At 38.6% G+C, this 23,633-nt stretch overlaps 1 protein-coding gene across 5 annotated transcripts in view; it reads left to right on the top strand.

The window, feature by feature from the left end:
- The window catches only part of KIF4A (kinesin family member 4A), a 129,594-nt gene that overhangs the window by 25,947 nt on the left and 80,014 nt on the right, over positions 1-23,633 (top strand). For all 5 annotated transcript variants that reach the window (XR_014075961.1, XM_081566336.1, XM_081566335.1 and 2 more), the window contains exon 8: positions 23,495-23,611. Coding sequence is in view for 4 of the 5 variants with exons in the window: in XM_081566336.1 (XP_081422462.1) it covers positions 23,495-23,611 (117 nt within the window). In the remaining variant the exon portion in view is untranslated. The remainder of the gene's footprint in view (positions 1-23,494; positions 23,612-23,633) is intronic.

Here is a 23,633-nt window from a genome sequence, read left to right as displayed (position 1 = left end):
CCCCCATGTACCTATCATGCAATTTCAACAGTGACTGATTTATGACCAGTCTTGTTTCATCTGTATCCTAACCACTTTCTCCCTGTGATATTGTTTTGAAGCAAATCCCAGACATATGTTTTTATTTATTTCAGTTTGTATCTGAAAAAAAAAATGAGAACTCTTTAAAAAATATAATCTCCTAAAAATTAATAATAATGACTTAATATCATCAAATGACTAGTAAGTTTTCAAGTTGCCAAGTCTCACTGATTTTATTTGTTTGCATCAGGATTTAAATAAAGTCCACCTGTTGTTATTACTTGATAGGTCTTTTAATCTATAGGTATCCCCTCCATCTCCCCTTACACCTCAACTTCCTAGAATTTATTTATTGAAGAAAGCAGATTGTCTTATAGAATTTCTCATAGTCTTGAACTTCACTGATTGCATGCCCATGTAATTTTAACATGTTTGTCTTTCCTCTGTATTTCCTACAAATTGCTAGTTGGATCTGATGAGGCTAAATCACATTCAGGATCAGTTTTTTTTTCTTTTATTTGTACATACTGTTTGATTATCTCTCTTTTGGTGGTATAACTCCTTTATTTTCAATTGTCCCTGTCTAAAAAGATATATTTAAAACTATACATTTTCCTCTAAGTACCACTTGAATATAATCTTATAATTGTGACAAATGGTACTCTAACTGTTCACTTTTAAATAGGAGGTTTCCTTTTTTAAATTTCATTTATTTATTTATTTATTTATTTTTCAGCAGCATTGAGTCTTCATTGGTATACATGAGCTTTCTCTAGTTGTAGCGAGCAGGGGCTGCTTTTCATTGTGGTGCACAGGCTTCTCATTGTGGTGGCTTCTCTTGTCGCAGAGCAAGGGCTCTAGGCGCACAGGGTTCAGTAGTTGTGGGAGATTTCCTCTTTAATTTTCTCTTTAACCTAATAATTAGGTAGAAAGTATCTCTATGTATTCTTTTGCTGTTACTTTCTGATTTTTTGCATTTATGATCATTAAGTGTCTTTGTTTTCTGTTTTTTGAAATTCTGCCTAATTCTTATTTGATCTTTGTTAATATTCCATGTATATTTGAAAAGTATTTTTCTGTTGGGTGTATACCTATGAAACTCATTAAATGTATTATTCAGAGTCTCCATGTCCCATCCTGTTATATGCTTAATGTTATTTTCTTACAATCAAGAATTTGTCAATTTCTCCTTGTAATTCTCTATGTATTATATATTTTTAAGCTATGTTGCTAGCTGCATAAAGTATCATGGCATGTATCTTCTTACATGATTATATCTATTTTGTTTGATTAATATTTCTTCACCTACATTCTATTTGTTAGCCCTTGCTTGGTATGTCTTTTTGCATCCATTAATTGAAATCATGTATCTTGAGTTCATTCATTCATACCCAATCAGATGTTCTTTTTTAACAGAGGGTTTTTTTATTCTACATGTTTTATTTAATGTTTGTGTTTGGACTTATTCCTGCCATATCCTTTGCTACTAGCCCCAGTGACCTACTCCTACTCTGGTACTACAACCAGTTACCTTGATTGTTGTCCCAAGGCTCCCTCTTGTTTGCTGGATCCACTACCTTCAAGTGTACACTATCCATAGAGTTGATGCCACCTTTTTACAGCAGTTCTTTCCTGTATATCTTTTCTTCTGTTAGTCTGATTCAGCTGCTTTTAATCTCTCAAAGATTTTGCCATTTCTGATCCACCAGTGATAGTTTCACAAGTGATTGCTGGCTTTCTCACTTGCAGCATCTTCAAATCTCAAAGGAATTTAACTCAATTTCATTAGAGAGTTTTGCATACACATCCCAGGTTGCTTTTTTTTTTGCTTCAGAGCTTCAATTTCCTCATTTGTAAAATAGGATTTAAATGTATACTTGAATATATACTTCCACATAGGTGTAAGGATTAAATGAACTCATATTGTAAAAAATACAACATAATTCCTGGCATATAGTAGCCTCTTAGTAATTATTAATTCTGTCTTCTGTGTTTTCACTTGCTCTGTGTGGTGGTTAATATAGAATATAGGGGTCCTACTGATATTTATAAACAAGCTCAGATGAACTAAGACTCCTAGGAGTTTGCTATGGTGCTTATCATCATTTGAGATAAATTTTTAAGGGTAGAAGAGGCTTATGGGAATGTGACTTGTACCAGTGGAAATGTGTTATTTGGCTAACAAAGTATCATTCCCAAAGCCAAGACCCCACTGTTAGAGGACATGATTTTCTACCTATCAAGAGCTAAGAAGGTTGCTAGCCCCTCTAAAATATTTTCAGAGTGTGGATATGGCTCATCAGAATTTTGTTTCATATTGCATTACTGGGTGTGGAGGAAGGAGGTGTACTCAAGTGTCAAATTTGATTTATGAGGCAAAGAAGTTTATGACAAAATCATAGTTGAGTCTTAAATCAAGTGGGAGATGCCATTAACTGAAAGGAAAGCTAGTGAGAAAACAAGCCATAGGTATATAGGAAGCAGAAAGCAGAAAGATAATGAGTTTGATTTTGGATGTGTCAGATTTGGAATGCATATTAGAAAAGTCCAGGAAAAAATAGGAAAATTCAGTACTAGAGTGTAAAAGGAACATCTGGATTGGAGATAAAATATTTGGAATCTATGGGTGAGGTTGCCTTGAGAGAGAGTTGTAAAGAAAGACGAGATATTGAGAGAACCAACTCTAAATATCAGTGAGGAGCATTAATATTCAAGAGTCAAGGGTAAAGGAGCCAGCTAAAGAGGTTCAAGAGACACAGGATAGTAGTAGCTAAAAAAAACTGAAGTAAGAGTTTCTAGAAAGAAGGGATTGTCATCTGGGTCAGATGTTTCAGAGTGGTTCTGTAAGATGAAGACTGAGAAGAAACAGATGGATTTGTCTCTCCATTGATGTTTTTGGTGATCCTTACCTGAACAGTGTCACTTGTGTGGTAAGGAATTGGGGCAGGTTGTGTCAGACTGAGATATGCGTGTACCTACCATTCTGAATGTGATGTTTATCTTTTCTATTAATTTCATTACTTTTGTTATCCCTTAATGATATATAGTTGGAGAATGAAATGGCAATCAATCCCATGGACAGAGGAGCCTGGTGGGCTGCTGTCCATAGGGTCGCACAGAGTCGGACACGACTGAAGGGACTTGGCATGCATGCATGCTTTGGAGAAGGAAATGGCAACCTACTCCAGTGTTCTTGCCTGGAGAATCCCAGGGTCGGCAGACCCTGGTGGGCTGCCATCTATGGGGTTGCACAGAGTCGGACACGACTGAAGCGACTTAGCAGCAGCAGCAGCAATGATATATAGTGGTATTTTACCTGTTTCTAAACTTTTCATAAGTGATTTCAAATGTATTTGTCCTTTCATCACTGATTTTTTTCTCTGTTAAATTTGTGATATTCATCCATCTTTTAAAAAATATTATTTTAAAAAGTATTTATATATTTGGCTGTATTGGGTCTTAGTTGCAGCATGCAGGATCTTCGTTGGATCTTCATTGCAGCATTGAGAATCTTTCATTGCATGGGCTTCTTTCTAGTAGTGGTGTACAGCCTCAGTAGTTGTGGCCTGCAGGCTCTCTAGTTGTGGTGCTTGGGCTCAAGAGCAAGTGGGCTTTCTGGTTGTGGCACGCAGACTTAGTTGCCCCACAGCATGTGGGATCTTAGTTTCCCATCCAGGGATCGGAGGCAGATTCTTAACCGTTGGAACACCAGAGAAGTCCTGAGATTCATCCATCTTGATCCATATAGCTCTAAATTTTTAAGGGGCTTCCCCGGTAGCTCAGCTGGTAAAGAATCCACCTGCAATGCGGAAGACCTGAGTTCAATCTCTGGGTTGGGAAGATCCCCTGGAGAAGGGAACAGCTATCCACTCCAGTATTCTGGCCTGGAGAATTCCATGGACTGTATAGTCCATGGGGTCGCAAAGCATATAGCTCTGTTGTAAGTTTTTTAAACTAGTCTTGGATTTTCTTAGTTTAAAATCATATCAGTAAAAAGAAAATTATCTCTTTGCCAATATTTATTCCTGTTTTTTAATTCTTTTATTTTTTTGTTTATTAGTAAGAAGCATGTTGAAGCATACATCCTGAGCTTGTCAAGTTGCTTTCCTTGGGAGGAATCTAGTTTCTGATTTTAATTGGAATAGTTTTAGTGTTTTAATATTTGGAATGTTAATTGCTACTGGTTTTGGTAAATGGTACTTCATTCTTTTAATTCCAGAAGTCTTTTTTATGCTGTACTTTAATGTCCTTGAGAGATCTTTTCTAAGCTCAAGTTGTCTGCTTCCTTCAGCAACTCTTACATCTTCTAGTCAACATTGTGTAAAAGGTTCATATGTTGCATATAGGCATAGTTCTTTTATTTCCATTTCAGTATTGTTTCCATTGTATGATTATACTACTATTTATTCTTTCTACTGTTGATGGATGGATCCATTTCCAGTTTTTGGTTCTTACAATCAATGCATTTTTGTTAATGTATCCTGATGCATATGTGTAAGAATTTTTTAAGGTATATACCTAGAAGTAGAATTACTGGGTCATAGGGTACATATACACCTAGTTGTGTTCCAAAGTGTTCCATTGTGTGAGAGTCCATGTTGCTCAACATTCCTGAGGTGGTTATATTCCACATGTTTTAGCAGAATTTTAAACAGTTGCCAGTTCAGTGGGTATGGACTGGCAAACTTCTTTGTCGTTTTAATTTTCATTACCTGGATGAATGGTTGATCACCTTTGCATATGTTTATTGCCCATGTATATTTTCTTTTCTGTTAAAGACTTATTCTATTCTTGCCCATTTTTCTATTTTATTGGTCTGTTTGTTACTGATTTTAAAAGTAGTTCTTTATATACTGTACATTCTAGTCACTCTTCAGTTCAGTAGCTCAGTTGTCTCCGACAGTTTGCAGCCCCATGGACTGCAGCAGGCCAGGCTTTCTTGTCCATCAGCAACTCCTGGAGCTTGCTCAAACTCATATCCATTGACTCAGTGATGTCATCCAACCACCTCATCTTCTGTCGTCCCCTTCTCCTCCTGCCCTCAATCTTTCCGAGCATCAGGGTCTTTTCCAGTGAATCAGTTGTTCACAACAGGTGGCCAAAGTATTGGAGTTTCAGCTTCAGCATCAGTCCTTCCAGTGAATATTCAGGACTGATTTCTTTTAGGATTGACTGGTTTGATCTCCTTGCAGTCCACGGGACTCTCAAGAGTCTTCTCCAATGCTCCAGTTCAAAAGCATCAATTCTTTGGTGCTTGGCTTTCTTTATGGTCCAACTCTCACATCCAGACATGACTACTGGAAAAACCAGAGCTTTGACTAGATGGACCTTTGTTGGCAAAGTAATGTCTCTACTTTTCAATATGCTGTCTAGAATGGTCATAGCTTTTCTTCCAAGGAGCAAGCATCTTTTAATTTCATGGCTGCAGTCACCATCTCCAGTGATTTTAGAGCCCACAAAAATAAAGTCTCTTACTGTTTCCATTGTTTCCTCATCCATTTGCCATGAAGTGATGGGACCAGATGCCATGATCTTCATTTTTTGAATGTTGAGTTTTAAGCTAGCTTTTTCACTCTCCTTTTTCATCCTCATCAAGAGTCTCTTTAGTTCATCTTCACTTTCTACCATGAGAGTGGTGTCATCTGCATATCTGAGGTTATTGATATTTCTCCCAGCAATCTTGATTCCAGCTTGTGCTTCATCCAGTCCGGCATTTTGCATGATGTTCAGTTCAGTTCAGTTCAGTAGCTCACTCGTGTCGGACTCTTTGCGACCCCAAGGACTGCAGCAACCCAGGCCTCCCTGTCCATCACCAACTCCCGAAGTTTACCCAAACTCATGTCCATTGAGTCGGTGATGCCATCCAACCATCTCATCCTCTGTCATCCCCTTCTCCTCCTGCCCTCAATCTTGCCCAGCATCAGAGTCTTTTCAAAGGAGTCAGCTCTTCCCATCAGGTGGCCAAAGTATTGGAGTTTCAGCTTCAACATCAGTCCTTCCAATGAACACCCAGAACTGATCCCCTTTAGGATGGACTGGTTGGATCTCCTTGCAGTCCAAGGGACTCTCAAGAATCTTCTCCAACCCTGCAGTTCAAAAACATCAATTCTTCGGCGCTCAGCTTTCTTTATAGTCCAACTCTCACATCCATACGTGACTACTGGAAAAACTATAGCCTTGACTAGCTGGACCTTTGTTGGCAAAGTAACGTCTCTGCCTTTTAATATGCTGTCTAGGTTGGTCATAACTTTTCTTCCAAGGAGTAAGCGTCTTTTAATTTCATGGCTGCATTAAATAATCAAGGTGACAATATACAGCCTTGACGTACTCCTTTCCTAATTTGGAAACAGTCTGTTGTTCCATGTTCTGTCCTAGCTGTTGCTTCTTGACCTCCGAAAAAGATTTCTCAGGAGGCAGGTCAGCTAGTCTGGTATTCCCATCTCTTGAAGAATTTTACAGTTTATTGTGATCCACACAGTCAAAGGCTTTAGCATAGCCAATATAGCAGAAGTAGATATTTTTCTGGAACTCTCTTGCTTTTTCAATGATCCATCGGTTGTTGGCAATTTGATCTCTGGTTCCTCTGCCTTTTCTAAATCCAGCTTGAACATTTGAAAGTTCTTGGTTCATGTACTGTTGAAGCCTCACTTGGAGAATTTTGAGCATTACTTTGCTAGCGTGTGAGATGAGTGCAATTGTGTGGTAGTTTGAGCATTCTTTGGCATTGCCCTTCTTTGGGATTACAATGAAAACTGACCTTTTCCAGTCCTGTGGCCACTGCTGAGTTTTCCACATTTGCTGGCATATTGAGTGCTGCACTTTCACAGCATCATCTTTTAGAATTTTAAATAGTTCAACTGGAATTCCATCACCTCTACTAGCTTTGTTCCTAGTGATGCTTCCTAAGGCCCACTTGACTTCACACTTCAGGATGTCTGGCTCTAAGTGAATGATCACAACATCGTGGTTATCTGGGTCATGAAGATCTTTTTTGTACAGTTCTTCTGTGTATTCTTGCCACCTCTTCTTAATATCTTCTGCTTCTGTTAGGTCCATACCATTTCTGTCCTTTATTGTGCCCATCTTTGCATGAAATGTTCCCTTGGTATCTCTAATTTTCTTGAAGAGATCTCTAGTCTTTCCCATTCTATTCTTTTCCTTTATTTCTTTGCATTGATCCCTGAGGAAGGGTTTCTTATCTCTCCTTGCTATTCTTTGGAACTCTGCATTTAGGTGGATATATCTTTCCTTTTCTCCTTTGCCTTTCCCTTCTCTTCTTTTCTCAGCTATTTGTAAGGCCTCCTCAGACAACAGTTTTGCCTTTTTGCATTTCTTCTTCTTGGGAATGGTTTTGATCACCACTTCTGTACAATGTTACGGTCCTCCGCCCATAGTTCTTCAGGCACTCTTATCATTCCTAATCCCTTGAATCTATTTTGTCACTTCCACTGTAAGGGATTTGATTTAGGTCATACCTGAATGGTCTAATGGTTTTCCCTACTTTCTTCAATTTAAGTCTGAATTTTGCAATTAGGAGTTCATGATCTGAGCCACAGTCAGCTCCCAGTCTTGTTTTTACTAACAGTATGGAGCTTCTCCATCTTTGGCCGCAAAGAATATAATCAATCTGATTTTGGTATTGACCATCTGGTGATGTCCATCTGTAGAAGTCTTCATAGAACAATTCAACTTCTTTGCCAGCTTCTTTGTCATTGGTGGTTTGGGAATAGACTTGGACTCCTGTGAAATTGAATGGTTTGCCTTGGAAATGAACAGATCATTCTGTTGTTTTTGAGATTGCACCCAAGTACTGCATTTCGGACTCTTTTGTTGACTATGAGGGGTACTCCATTTCTTCTAAGGGATTCTTGCCCACAGTAGAGATATAATGGTCATCTGAATTAAATTCACCCGTTCCAGTCCATTGTAGTTCACTGATTCCTAAAATGTCAATGTTCATTCTTGCCATCTCCTGTTTGACCACTTCCAATTGGCCTTGATTCATGGACCTAACATTCCAGGTTCCTATGCAATATTGCTGTTTATAGCATCGGACTTCATTTCCATCACCAGTCATATCCACAACTGGGTGTTGTTTTTGCTTTGGCTCCTTTTCTTCATTCTTTCTGGAATTACTTCTCCACTCTTATCCAATAGCATATTGGACACCTTCCGACCTGGGGAGGTTATCTTTCAGTGTCATATCTTTTTGTCTTTTCATACTGTTCATGGGGTTCTCAAGGCAAGTCACTGTTCAGTTATATTTATTGCACACCTCCCCACCTCCACATGTTTTGCTAATATCTGTTCATCTCTGGCTTGTTCATTCACTCTCATGTCATTTATGATTCTTTTATATTATGTCTTGTTTAAGAAATCCTTCAGTACCCCCAAGGTATTCTGTACTGTCTAATAAAAGTTTCACAATTTTGCCTTCACATTTAAGTCTTTAATTCACCTGAAACTATTTTATGAACATGGAATGATGTAGGGGTCCAATTTTTGTTTTCCATGTAAACACCCATTTGTCCTAGCAGTATTTATTGAAAAATCCATCCTTTTCCCTCTGATGAGCAGTGCCACTTCTGTCATATATGAAGTACCCGAATACACCTTGGTCCGTTTCTGTGTACTCTGTTCTATTAAGTAAAAATAAGTCTTCCAAATCTATGTATATCTCCTCACTTATTGAGGAGTTCTTTAATATTTCTCAGTAATTTTCCTTATAGACATCTTATACATCTTTTGTTCTATTCTTGGGTAATTTGTATTTTGACTCTATTGCAAGTGATATTTTTAAATCCTTTTAGTAAAGTATGATATACAAATAGAAAAGTACATATATCATAAGTGAATAGCTTGCTGAATTCTCATAAACTGAATAAATTCATGTAACCAAGATAAATATAATTTTTTAAAATTTTATATTCTAACTTTGTTTTTGGTATATGGAAGTAAAATTTATTTTTTAATACTGACTGTATATCTAGGAACCTGATTCACTGTCTCCGTAATCTATACCCACCTTGCTAAAGCCACTGTGTAAAAGATCCCTAGTGATATCTTAATTGCCAAAATGAATTGGTTCTTTTCAGTGTCCATCTTACCTGACTTCTCTGTGGCATTGACACTTGAACATATCCATCTTGAAACTCTTCTTGTTTGTGAATCCTCACTCTCCTAGTTCTTTTCTTAACTCAAACTACTCCTTTTCAGTTTCTTTTGCTTCTTTCTATTCTTAATAATATGCTAATTACTGTACTCAGCATGATTTCATTGACTAGTAATGAGTACCCATCACCTGCTGTTAGTTTTTCCTTAGCAATATTGCCGAGATTCACCCACTTCCAGTCTGTCCCTGCTGCCTCTGTGAAGTCCATGCCTTACCCGACACACCTGGTCAGGAGTCTCGTAACACTTTCACTCTGAGGACGTTTTCCTTCTAAATATCATAGCTATGCTGATCTCCTTAAAATACCACTTTGTGCATGGCACCTCCTCTGCTTAGAAACTAAGTGGCACATCACTGCTTATAGGATGAATTCTAAAAACTGTAGCTAGGCCTTCCAAAACCTTTGCACCCTGGTCCCAGTTTACCTCCTCAGCTGTCTTTCACAGCTTCTCTGCCCACGCTCTCTACTCCAGCTACATGGCCTACACAACATGCCCTGCTATTTCTGACTTCTGTGTACATATCACAGCTGTCTCCTCTTCTCTCCCACACTGAAGTCATTCTCCCCATTCCCCATCAAACTATCTGCAACATAGCTATCTTTCAAGGTCCAACTTAAGTCTTGGGTTTTTGATGTCACTTTTTATAGCTGTTTTGTCTTCTAATGTATTTCTTCTCTGAAATTCTGTACTACCAGGGAGCTACCTGGTCATTTTATGGCCCCTCTGTATTTCCAGCTTCATCTCTCACCACTTCCCCACAAACTACAGGGATCTAGCCATAGCAGTCTCTACTCCCTGCTTTCCAAACAGTACTGTTGTTTCAGACCTCTGCACTGTGGTACTTGTATTGGCTTTCCCCCCTCAGCATAGAAACATACCCATGTGTTTCTCCTACTTTAAAACAAACAAAATCCTTCATCCTCCTCACACTACTGCTCTTTTCCCTTTTCCTTTCACTCTGCTTTTTTGGCAGCCCTCCATCCTCATCCCATTGAAACTGTCCCTGCCGAGATCAACCAGTGACCTGAATAACTGAATCCATTCGGCTCTTTTCAGTCCTCCTCTTACTTGGAGACTCCATTGTGTCTGACACCCTGCCTCTTCTTCTGGACAGTCTCTTTCCTCCCTTGGATCTGTGACACTACCCTCTCTTGGGTTTCCTGTTACTTTTCTTTCTTTCTTTTTTAAAATTATTTATTTATTTTAATTTTTGGCTGCACTGAGTCTTTTTTTTATTATTAAATTAGTTTATTTTCTATTTTTTAACTTGACAATATTGTATTTGTTTTGCCATACATTGACATGAATCCACCATGGGTGTCCATGTTTTCCCTTTCCAGAACCCCCCTCCCATCCTCCCTCCCCATCCCATCCCTCCAGGTCATCCCGGTGCACCAGCCCCGAGCGCCCTGTGTCATGTATCGAACCTGGACTGGCGATTAATTGCTGTGCGAGCTTTTCTCTAGTTGTGGTGAGTGGCGGCTACTCTCCAGTTGTGGCACCTGGCTTCTCATTGCAGTGGCTTCTCTTGTTGTGGAGCATGGGCTCTAGGCACCCAGGCTTCAGTAACTGCAGCACGATTGCTCAGTAGTTGTGGCACACGGGCTCAGTTTCTCCTTTCTGGACCAGGGATCAAACCAGTGTCCCCTGCATTGCATGTCAGATACTTAACCCCTGGATCACCAGGGAAGCCCTTCCTCTTACTTTTCTGAGAACTCTTTCTCAGGCTTCTCTTTTTCTACCTGTCTATAACTGAAACATGGCCCAGGTTCTGCCTGGGATTTTTTTTCTTTCTCTTCCCACTGTTCAAGCCCCTCACCTTGCCACCTCCACACCACCCTAAATTATCTCAATCACTTAGATGGTTATAGCTCCTACCCATAGGCTACTGATCCCAAACCTCTGTCTCCAGCCCATATCTTGCATCTACATTTCAGCCTATAAATGTATTTGCGTATGGGGTATCTCATGAACATCCCACAGGTGAACTCCTCATCCCTCCCTGCCTCTGTTAAACCTGGCCCTCCATTACCTGTGCTCAGTAATATGAGCATTCCCCCAGTCACCCAAGCCAGAAACCAGGGCATCATTTCACATTCTTCCTTCACTGTGACTCCTCCTCCCAATCCCGTCAGTCACCAAGTCCTGTCAGTCTTACTTTCTCATCTCTCAAGTCACTTTCTTTTCTCTATCCTTACTACCACTACCTTCATTCAGACCTTCATCATTAGCATATAGCAAGCTTTCTAACTGAATTCCTTATCTTCAGTTAGGCACCTGTTCAAGTTATCTCCCCACCAGCAGCCAGGATGCTCTCCCTAAACTGGATAGCCCTTCTTAGAGCTCTTCCCAGAGCTCCTCTCTTTGTACCAGGCACTTAGCGTGGCCTTCACGCTCCAGCCTTGCCTACCTGGCTAGCTTCTTCTCTCCCCAGCCCTTTGTCACAATCTGCTTAGCCACACTGAGTGTGCTAAGTTCTCACTCGTCTATGTGTCTTTGTACATCCCACTCCCTCTGCCAAAAATGCCTTCCCCCTGTCTTCATGTGGCTTATTCTATTTCACCCTTCACTACTCAGCTCCAGTTTCATCCCCTTGACGACTTCCAGTTCTTTGACCCCCTCCAACTTCTCCCGCCCCCAACCCCTGCATCTAGTGCTTGCTTCTTTCCTACACTAACACTACCCCAACTCTGTACTATAGCCATCTCCTTGCCTGACTCCCCGTAGACAGCAAGCCAATCAAAAGTGGAAACTAGGTGTTATTCATCTTTGAACCCCTAGGGCCTAGCATAGTGCCTGACATATTGTCATAGGCCCTCATTGAATGCCTGAGTTTTTTTTCCCTTTGGTCTGACTGGTAGTTCCTACTAATATTTCAATTCACAGTTTGGATGTCACCCATCTATAAAACCTGTTTCTTGGGTTGAAGTCTTTCCATCAGCTGATGCTCCCATACTGTTTTTTCCTAACGTTTTCAAATTTTCAAAGAGACAACAAAGATTATACAGGAACATTTCTACACCTAGCATCTGGATTCCACCATTAATATTTTATTATATTTCTTTTATTACATATCTGTCCATTATCTACTTATTAATCTACATTCTTTTTTAAATGCATTTTTAAATAAATTGCACACTTAGTACACTTCCTCCCAAATTCTTTTTTTTTAATTAGTTTATTTATCTATTTTTTAACTTTACAATACTGTATTTGTTTTGCCATACATTGACATGAATCCACCATGGGTTTACATGTGTTCCCCCTCCAGAACCCCCCTCCCACCTCCCTCCCCATCCCATCCCTCCGGGTCATCCCAGTGCACCAGCCCCGAGTGCCCTGTATCATGCATCGAACCTGGACTGGTGATTCGTTTCACATATGATAATTTACATGCTTCCATGCCATTCTCCCATATCCTCCCGCCCTCACCCTCTCCCATAGAGTCCATAATACTGTTCTGTTTATCTGTGTCTCTTTTGATGTCTCGCATACAGGGTTATCTTTGCCGATTAACTAAATACCATATATATGTGTTAGTATACTGTATTGGTGTTTTTCTTTCTGGCTTACTTCACTCTGTGTAATAGGCTTCAGTTTCATCCACCTCATCAGAACTGATTTGAATGTATTATTTTTAATGGCTGAGTAATATTCCATTGTGTACATGTACCACAGCTTCCTTATCCATTCGTCTGCTGATGGGCATCTAGGCTGCTTCCATGTCCTGGCTATTATAAACAGTGCTGTGATGAACATTGAGGTACACGTGTCTCTTTCAAGTCTGGTTTCCTCAGTGTGTATGCCCAGCAGTGGGATTGCTGGGTCATATGGCAGTTCTATTTCCAGTTTTTTGAGGAATCTCCACACTGTTCTCCATAGTGGCTGTACTAGTTTGCATTCCCACCAACAGTGTAAGAGGGTTTACAAGCAATAAATGCTGGAGAGGGTGTGGAGAAAAGGGAACCCTCCCAAATTCTTGAGCTTATGTATTATTAACTGAAGTTTAATATTTGAGTAGATTTTTTAATGTAAAATTTACAAAGAAAAGCACAAATTTTAAGTGTATCTTAGCTGAATTTTGACAAATGTGTTTACCTAAAAGACAAATCCGAAGCGTTTTCATGATATATAAAAGATTATCTCCCTTCTCAGTCAATTGTTAGCCTAAGTCTCACAGCATTCTCTCTTTTCATTGTAATTATATTTGTCTTCTTTTCTTGTTAAATTTTGAGTTCCTTGAAGGGAGAGACCAGTTGGTATTTTCTTGCCACCTGTGCTAAGCACTGTGCCTAACACACAGTAGGTGTTCTGTAACCATTGACTGACCAGATATATGAATATCTGCCCTACTCCTAAAGTATGAGCACATGCTGTATTCATTCTCTTTCTTTCTTGTCTCCCACATCCAAAAAGTCTCTTGGTTATGTCATTTTTATGTCTTAAACACCTTTAACTTCTCAAGACTTTGTTCCTCTCCCATGGTTCCAGTCCTTAACATCTCTCAACTGAACTATTAAAATAGCCTCCTAAATGGTTTCTTAAACACCAGTTTTTTAACTCCCAAATCTACCTTCCAAATGACTACCAAAGCAATATTTCTAAATCTTAATTTGATCATGTTTATGCCCTCTTCAAAACCTTTCATTTGTGTCCATCATCTACAACAGATGTTTTTAATCTGCCTTCCTTTTAAAGCAGAGGAACTATTTTTAGAATGAAGTCATAAATTCTCACGGTTGAAATAAATTAAGAAACAGATTTGAAATTCACATAAAGTTATTTTGTAAGTTCAGATTTATAACATTGAGTAGGTCAATCTTCAAGCAATAAGAATATTACAGTTATTTTATGATCACAATTTCTTTCTTTATATTCACTTATATATCATGAAATTGTTCATGGTAAAAATTGCAATACATTTAACAAAGGGCTTGTATCTAGAATATATGAAGAACTCTCAAAATTCAATAGTATAAAAAGCAATACAACTAGAAAATGAGCAAGACATGAACAGATATTACACTGAAGAGAATATACAGATGGCAGTAAGCACATGAAAAGATGTTCAGCATCCTTAGTCATTAACCAAATACAAGTGAAAACCACAAGAAGATTGCATACCTCTCAAAATAACTAAAAGAAAAAATACCAAATTCTGGCAAGAATGTGGTGAAATTGAATTTCTCATACATTGCACTATTGAACATTTATTCCAGAGAAAGTGAATGTTCACACAAAAACCTGTACATAAATGTTCATAGCTGCTCTGTTGCAATAACCAAAAACTGGAAGCATCTCAAATGTCTACCAGCAGGTAAATGAATGGTTAAACAAACTGTGGTACATCCACACTATGTAATACTACTCACAGTAAAAAAGAATGAACTATTGAAACAGACTCCTTGGATGGATTATTATTATTACGCTGAGTGAAAAAAAAGGGGCTAGTCTCAAAAGGTTATACACTATATGTGCTGTTTATACGTTGTTTAACTAGCAAAATTGTAGGGGAGAAAGATTAATGGTTGTCAGGGCTTAGGGATTGGAGTGTGAAGAGGTAATTGTGCCTAGAAAGGGTAGTACAGGAGACCCTTAAGACGATAGAAAAGTTCTGTGTCTTGATTTTGGTGATCATTTCATGAAGTTATACATGTGATGTTATACAGAACTATACGCATACACAGAGTGTATATAAAAACTAAATAACATCTGGGGATTGTACTAATGTTAATTTCCCTTTGCTGATTATTGCACTATGGTTATGAGAGATGTTATCATTGGAGGAGGCTGGGTGAATGGTACACAAGACCTTGCTGTACATATTTCTTGCATCTTCCTGTGAATCTATAATTATTTCAAAATAAAGTAGTTTTAATGCAGTATAAAGAAAAATATATTTTTTTCTCTCTCCCCAGATCCCTTGTCTAGGTGTTTAGACAGTCTCTCTATTTAAGTGGAAGCATTCTATGTACTCTCTTCTAATCTACTCTTTATTTATGGAGATTGTTCCATATTAGCATATACACCTCTACTGTGTTCTTTTTCATGTCCATATATTGTATAGATGTACCATTGTATTTATTACACCATTTCGCTATCGATGAACATTAGGTTGGTTCCAGACTTTTGCACACTAGGCTCCAGTGAACGTTCTTAGTTCTTAGTATATGACATGATAGGGATTCTGGATGACAACTGCAATCTTATTTAAGATTTTGTATCTAATTTTTTCAATAAGTTTTTCTTGTCATACATTATCAAGAAAATCCTGATTCATACTAATACATAATTGTGAGTTATAAATATTTTTTAACAGCATACTTTACAGTCTCTTCAATTATTAAACTGATCTAGGAGCTTCGATGAGAAGTGATAGGACATTTAAATTCAATGTTGGATCACTAACGATATATTTCCTAATTTATGTTATATAATAACTATTAATGTCTAACAAGACACTCACAAAGCTTACTAGAAGCACTGAAATCATCTTTGTTTGAGTGCCATTGGCTAAGTGCTTCATATACACTATTGCATTTCATCTTTTTTTTCCAGCTTTATTGAGATATTCTTGACATGTAGCATATATTATGTTTAGGATATACAATGTGATGATTTGACACATGTATTTATTGCAAAATGATTACCACAATAAGGTTAGTTAACACCTCCATCTCCTCATATGATTACCATTTTTGTGTGTGTGTGGTGATAACATTTAAACTTTACTCCCTTAGAACAGAGTAGCGGTTACCAGAGGGGAAGGGGGTCAGGGAAAGATGAAATGAGTAAAGGGAATCAACTATATGGTAATGGATGGAAACTAAAATTTTAATGGTGAGCACACTCTAGTGTATATAGAAGTAGAAGTGTAATTTTGTGCACATGGAACATATATTGTTATAAACCAATGTTATCTTGATAAAAATGTTTTCATTAAAAAAAGATTAACTCTCTTAACATCCGTCAAGTACATAATACAGTACTGTTGATTATAGTCACCATGCTGTATGTGAAATCCCAGAACTTACTCATCTAATAGCTGGATGTTTGTAGCCTTTGACCAACATCTCCCTATTTCCCCTACCTCTCAGCCTCTGGCCACCACCATCCTACTCTCTTTCTATGAGTTCAGCTTTTTTAGATTCCACATATAAGTAAAGACATACAGTGTTTGTCTTTCTCCATCTGATTTATTTCACTCAGCATGATGCCCTCAGGGTCCATCCATGTTACAAAAAGCAAGATCTTTTTGGCAGCTGAATAATATTCCTCTCTGTGTGTGTACCACATTTTCTTTATTCATTCATCCATCAATGGCTACTTAGATTGTGAAACTGTCTTTAGTAGCATATCATAACATGTTGAGTTCCATATTCATTTGGTACCCACAACTGACTATGAAAATGTGATGAGCACATGAATTGAGTAACTGCTTCTGTCTGGTACAAGCTCACATGCTACAGTGAACAATTATTGGTACAATTTTCTGTGAGTGTGCATGTGATCTGGGCAAAAGTCTTGTGCACAGCTACAACCTTAAATTACACATTTGCAGAAAATTCAAACATATGTACAAATAATAGAGGTATATTCAAAGACTGGAGAAAAATTAATTAACCTTGCTGTACAAGATAATGTGTCAATAGACTCCAGTGTGTTAAGATTTGATTTATAGCATATTAGAATGAGCCATTTAAATGCAGTTTTATTTAAAATAGTTAAAATAATTTTAAATAGCAGTGATGGCTGCACAACAGTGTAAATGTACTTAACGCCACTGAACTATACACTTAAAAGCTGTTAAAATGGTACATTTTATGTTATATATATTTTACCACAATAAAAATAATTTTTAGAACAAAATTCAAATTACAGTTACAGAAACTCTGCAGTATTTTTGTGGGTCCCTGAAGTATCCCTAAGGTTCTGAGGAACACAATTTGAAAACCGCTGTTCTGCAGGGTAAATACAGATACCTGAGCATGACATAGCCTGTTTATGATCTGCCCCTAATTGTCCTCTGGCCTCATTATTTGTTACTCTTTACGTCGTAGCTTGCACTGTTTTCCTATTGAACTACCTGTAGTTCCTAAATGTATGATGCCCTCTCTCACAAATATGTGCCTTGACATATGTTACTTCTCTGCCTGGAATGCCCTTACATTCTTTTTTCCTACTCTTCCCTCCTCCATCAGCATTGTGCTAGTCATTCTTCACAATTCAGCTCAAATTTTTAATTCCCAGTCCCTCCTATGAGAACTCATTTTTACTATCTTTATCTTTTCCTTTAATATTATGTTTGCAAATGTGTTTTGTTGGTGTGTCTCTCTCCCTTTATATTTTTAACTCTTTGAAAGTAGGGATTGTGACTTATTCATCTTTGCATCTCTAATGCCTAGCACAGTGCTTAGAATATTGAACATATTCACTAAATGATGAAAAGGACTCAAATGTGTGAGGTTCGAAAAGTGGGAGAGTCCAGGATATCTCAGATTTGCTGTTTGTTGGGCGACTGGTTAGATGGTGAAACAGTGAAAAGGAACAGTGCTGGAAGTGAAATAGATTTGCACTGAAAGATGAATTCTGTGTTGTTCAAGTCTGTGTTATGCAATGTCATTGTGTGCACAGCCCACTGGAGGTTATTCAGTCGGCAGATAAAATATAGCTTTGGACAACAGGAAAGAGGTCTGGTTTGGAGATGCAGATTTGAGGGAGTCATTAATACAGATATTTATTGGAACTCTAGGCAAGGATGAGATAACCCAGGAAGAATCTATGTAGTAGCAAAAAGCTTAAGACAGTCCAAAGAGAATACCAACATTTAATGGGTGGGTATTGGAAAGTCTACCCCATTAAGTAGACTAGGAATGATTGAGAATGGGGGATACAGTAGTCACATGGCTCTGGAGGGAAGACTTGAGAGTTCAAGATTTCTTTAAATATAGTTTCTACCAACTCCATATTTTCAGCCTCAAGTCTCTCCTCTTTCCAAGGTACCTGGTGCCTCTAAGGGAGCTGCTGCTGCTGCAAATAAGCTCATTTCCATAGAGCATAGAGGTTAGGATCATGGACTTTGGAGCCCAACTGCCTCCATTTGAATCCTGACTCTGCCACTTATTAGCTATGTGACCTTAGGCAAATTACCTAACCTCTTTGTGCCTCAGCTCTCATATCTGTTGACACAAGGATAATCATGCTTTATGCACACTTTAGGGGACCACTGTGAGGGTTAAGTGAGGTAATATGTATAAAGTTCCTAGAACAGTATCTGGCTTATAGTAAACACTATATAAACTTAACTGTTATTATCACTGTCATCATCATTATTGTCCCTTTGCAGGCACTTTAGATTAAGGCTCCTCCATCTTGCTGAGTCAGTTATTGCTCTCCACCTGTACTCTAAAAACATTGAAATCTCTTGCCTGTTGGTATTTCCTCTCCTGTGCTCTGTGATCTTATGGGTTATTACTTTCTAAATTCCTTTTAATGGTATCTTAGTGGGGAAAGAAATGCTGATGGTCAGTCTCCTATGTTTGAACAGAACTTCGTCTAATGTTCTCTGTGGTTTTTTTTGTATGTTGTTTTGTTACATTGATTCCTGTGAAGCTATATCAATTTTTTTATTGGAATAATGTGTGTCTAAATAATTACGATTTTATTTTTTGAAAGCTTTTCATACTTTTCCCCCTTCAGACTTTTGGTACCAGAAGCATAACTGTCTTTTCCCCTGAGTTTTAGAAATCTGTTTTCTTAACATCTAGCATACTGATATCTGACCCTGCACCTTGGTCCCCTACAACCAGATTCTCATCATTTCACTTACACTGTCAGTTCTTCCATGTGTGTCGACTTGAAGGCCAAAGCAGCCATTTCCTTCTTGCAATAACCTTTCACTGAAGAGATTGTCATGAGAATAGATAAGGACTGTATTGGGTGCTCTATTTTCAGTGTCATGTAACTTAGCAAATAACTACATTATCTAAGTTTCTCTATCCTATTAATAATAACTTACATGTGGATAGCACCTTATAGATCACATTTGATTTTTATCATAGCCTCATGAGGTAAGTAAGGTATGTATTACACCTGTTTTATGGATAAAAGGAAAGTTTTAGTGACTTGTCCAAAGTCATACACATCAGTAAGTACCAGAGGCAGAGTTTGAGCTAAGATTCTGTCTCCCAATTAAGTTCCTTTTCACCCTATCACCTCTCAGTATTTACTCCTGTAAATCTTGTGACCAATTGCAGTAACAGATCATTCCCTTTCTCTCTGACTGCAGAGTGTATCTATACGATCATATTACTTCTGTTTTTCCCCCTAATCTTCTCGACTGTGCTACCTACCTTAGGCTCATAAACGTTTTCTTCTCATACAGAGCAGAGTGTCTCAGCTGTTGCACTATTGACATTTTGGGTCAGATAATATTGGGAGGCAGGGACTGTCCAGGGCATTGTAGAATGTTTGGTGGCATCCTTGCCTTCCACTCACGAGATGCCAGTAGTACTCCCCCTGACCTCGCAAGTTGTGACAACCAAAATGTCTCCAGATATCACCAAATGTCCTCAGTTCAGTTCAGTCCAGTCATTCAATCGTGTCTGACTGTTTGTGACACCATGGACTGCAGCACGCAGGCATCCCTGTCCATCACCAACTCCCAGAGCTTGCACAAACTCATTTCTATCAAGTCGGTGATGCCATCCAACCATCTGATCTTCTGTTGTCCCCTTCTCCTCCTGCCTTCAGTCTTTTCCAGCATCAAGATCTCTTCCAATGAGTCAGTTCTTCACATCAGGTGGCCAAAGTATTGGAGTTTCAGCTTCAGCATCAGTGTTTCCAATGAATATTCAGGCCTGATTTCCTTTAGCATTGATGGTTTGATCTTCTTGCAGTCCGAGGGACTCTCAAGTGTCTTCTCCAACACCACAGTTCAAAAGCATCAATTCTTTGGGGCTCAGCTTTCTTTATAGTCCAACTCTCACATGTATACATGACTACTGGAAAAAACATAGCTTTGACTAGACGGACCTTTGTCAGCAAAGTAATGGCTCTGCTTTTTAATATGCTGTCCAGGTTAGTCATAGCTTTTCTGCCAAGGAGCAAAGCGTCTTTTAATTTGATGGCTGCAGTCACCATCTGCAGTGATTTTGGAGCCCCCCAAAATAAAGTCTCTCACTGTTTCCATTGTTTCCCCATCTATTTGCTGTGAAGTGATGAGACTGGATGCCATGATCTTACTTTTTTGAATGTTGAGTTGTTGTTTTTTTTATAAATTTATTTATTTTAGTTGGGGGCTAATTACTTTACAATATTGTAGTAGTTTTTGCCATACATTGACATGAATCAGCCATGGGTTTACATGTGTTCCCCATCCTGAACCCCCCTCCTACCTCCCTCCCCATCCCATCCCTCTGGGTCATCCCATTGCCCCAGCCCTGAGCATTTGTCTCATGCATCGAACATGGAATGGTGTTCTGTTTCACATATGATAATATACATGTTTGAATGCTATTCTCCCAGAACGTCCCACCCTCACCTTCTCCCTCAGAGTCCATAAGACTGTTCTATGCATCTGTGTCTCTTATTCTGTCTTGCATATAGGGTTATCATTACCATCTTTCAAATTCCATATATATGCATCAGTATACTGTATTGGTGTTTTTCTTTCTGGCTTACTTCACTCTGTATAATGGGCTCCAGTTTCATCCATCTCAATAGAACCGATTCAAATGTATTTTTTTTAATGGCTGAGTAATATTCCATTGTGTATATGTACCACAGCTTCCTTATCCATTCGTCTGCTGATGGACAGCTAGGTTGCTTCCATGTCCTGGCTATTGTAAACAGTGCTGCGATGAACATTGGGGTACATGCGTCTCTTTCAATTCTGGTTTCCTCGGTGTGTATGCTCAGCAGTGGGATTGCTGGGTCATATGGCAGTTCTAACGTTGAGTTTTAAGCCAACTTTTTCACTCTCCTCTTTCACTTTCATCAGGAGGCATTTTAGTTCCTCTTCGATTTCTGCCATAAGAGTGGTGTCATCTGCATATCTGAGGTTATTGGTATTTCTCCCGGCAATCTTGATTCCAGCTTGTGCTTCATCCAGCCTAGCATTTCACATGATGTACTCTGCATATAAGTTAAATAAGCACGGTGACAATATACAGCCTTGATGTACTCTTTTCCCAATTTGGAACCAGTTTGTTGTTCCATGTCCAGTTCTAACTGTTGCTTCTTGACCTGCATATGGATTCCTCAGGAGGCAGGTCAGGTGGTCTGGTATTCCCATCTCTTTAAGAATTTTCCATAGTTTGTTGTGATTCACACAGTCAAAGACTTTGGCATAGTCAATAAAGCAGAAGTAGATGTTTTTCTGGAACTCTCTTGCTTTTTCTATGACCCAACAGATGTTGGCAATTTGATCTCTGGTTCCTCTCCCTTTTCTAAAAGCAGCTTGAACATCTGGAAGTTCACAGTTCACGTACTCCTGAAGCCTGGCTTGGAGAATTTTGAGCATTGCTTTGCTAGCATGTGAGATGAGTGCAATTGTGCAGTAGTTTGAACATTTTTTGGCAATGCCTTTCTTCTGGCATTGGAATGAAAACTGACCTTTTCCAGTCCTGTGGCCACTGCTGATTTGATTTAGGTCATACCTGAATGGTCTACTGGTATGTATGGTTGATCACCGTAATGTATTTGTTGAAATCGTATACTAATAGAGTGAAGGTAGATTTCCAGTCTTGGAAATGATGAATGTTTAGAATAGCTGCCATGGTGAAGGAAGAGTTAAGAAGAGAAGATGGTCAATTGACCAAGGGTTCAGCCAAGGTCATGTTTTATAATGGATGAATCCAGTCCATTTGATTATGTAACTTTCTTCAGCATTGCAGTGTAGAGAGAAACACATGTGTGCGTGTGCACACACACACACACAGCTGGTTTAACCTAGGCCTGGGAATTGACATGGTGGGAATGGCAGAAGATCATGGGTTTAATGAGTGCTTGGGAAAGTATAACTGAAATGACTGCAGGGTTCAGAATAGGTAGTTTAAGGCCCAGGAAAGATGATCTACCCAGGGTATTAGAAAGAGTCAGTAGGTACTTCCCTGCTGGTCCAGTGGTTAAGACTCCATGGTTCTACTTCAGCAGCTGCAGATTCGATCCTTGGTTGGGGAACTAAGATCCTGTATGCCATGTGGTGCAGCAAAAAAGAGAAAGAAAGAGTGTCAGTAAATTTGTAGCCACAATAAGGATGAAGAACAGCATCCATGAAAGAAACGGAGAGATGGTAGTAGGATGCAGTCAGAGAGGAATTTTGGAGTTAAGGATCTTATAGATATAGTTGTTATATAGATCTTATAGATACAGATCTATAAGGGAGTCCAGTGGCTGAATAAGTAAAGTAGAATAGCACTAACAATCATAATGCCATTTATATATCATATAACTTTGTTTTGTGTAAGGTGTCTTATTAACTCCCCACCACAACCTATGAAGTGGGTAGATTTGCCCCCTTCTGTAGAACTTACCCACAATTGCATAACTAGTCAGTGACAAAGCCAGGATTAGAACCTAGCCACCATTGCCCATGCATTTAACCATTATACTATATAGACTTTCCATGATTGTAATTATTATACTATATAGACTTTCCAAGATAAACGTAACCATGGGGGCTTTCAAGGAACCTCAGAGATTATTACAATGTTTAAAAAATAAACCTTGGAATTTAAGAAGTGGAAAAGAATGTTTATTCTATTTAAAGCAACAAGAGGAAAGTATAAAAAGTAAATAACTATACAGGTGGTTGTTGTCATGGTGATCTGTTATCTGTCTGTCTGCTTTGTTTCCATGGAAAAGGGCAAGAAGTGCCAACCAACTTAATTGTGCTTTCACCTTTGCCCTTTGAACTTTACTTAACTGGAAGACCAACTGTTTGAAAGAGGAAGAGATGGAAAGAAAGTAAAATATCAGAGTGGACATCACCAGCTTCTACCAGCATTATGTTTATTCCCATTTCTACCTATACCACCTAGGGAAAATATGGTGTGTTTCTCAAAGAGCATAAGAATATTTGATAAGAACACTAAAGATTTTTAAATAATGTTTTTCTTTTATATAGAGCTTTCTGTTTGGGGAAAAAAAGACACTCTCGGAAAAGTGAACAGGATTAAGAGGTTTCCTTAAGATTGCTGACTTAATAATTCTATGGGGTCTTTATTCTTTTCTCTTTCTCAGGATAGGTTTATGTTAGATGTTACCAAGCAATTTAAATTTTCTTTCCTACTATTAGGTATTAATATTAACCGAGGCCTCCTGTGCTTGGGAAATGTAATCAGTGCTCTTGGAGATGACAAAAAGGGTGGCTTTGTGCCCTACAGAGATTCCAAGTTGACTCGACTGCTTCAAGGTAAGCCCAAAGTGCCTCTAAA

Source organism: Giraffa tippelskirchi, chromosome X (assembly GCF_054371585.1).
Source record: "Giraffa tippelskirchi isolate mGirTip1 chromosome X, T2T-mGirTip1v1.2.pri, whole genome shotgun sequence".
NCBI lineage: Eukaryota > Metazoa > Chordata > Mammalia > Artiodactyla > Giraffidae > Giraffa > Giraffa tippelskirchi.
This window is presented reverse-complemented; position numbering and strand designations above follow the sequence as displayed.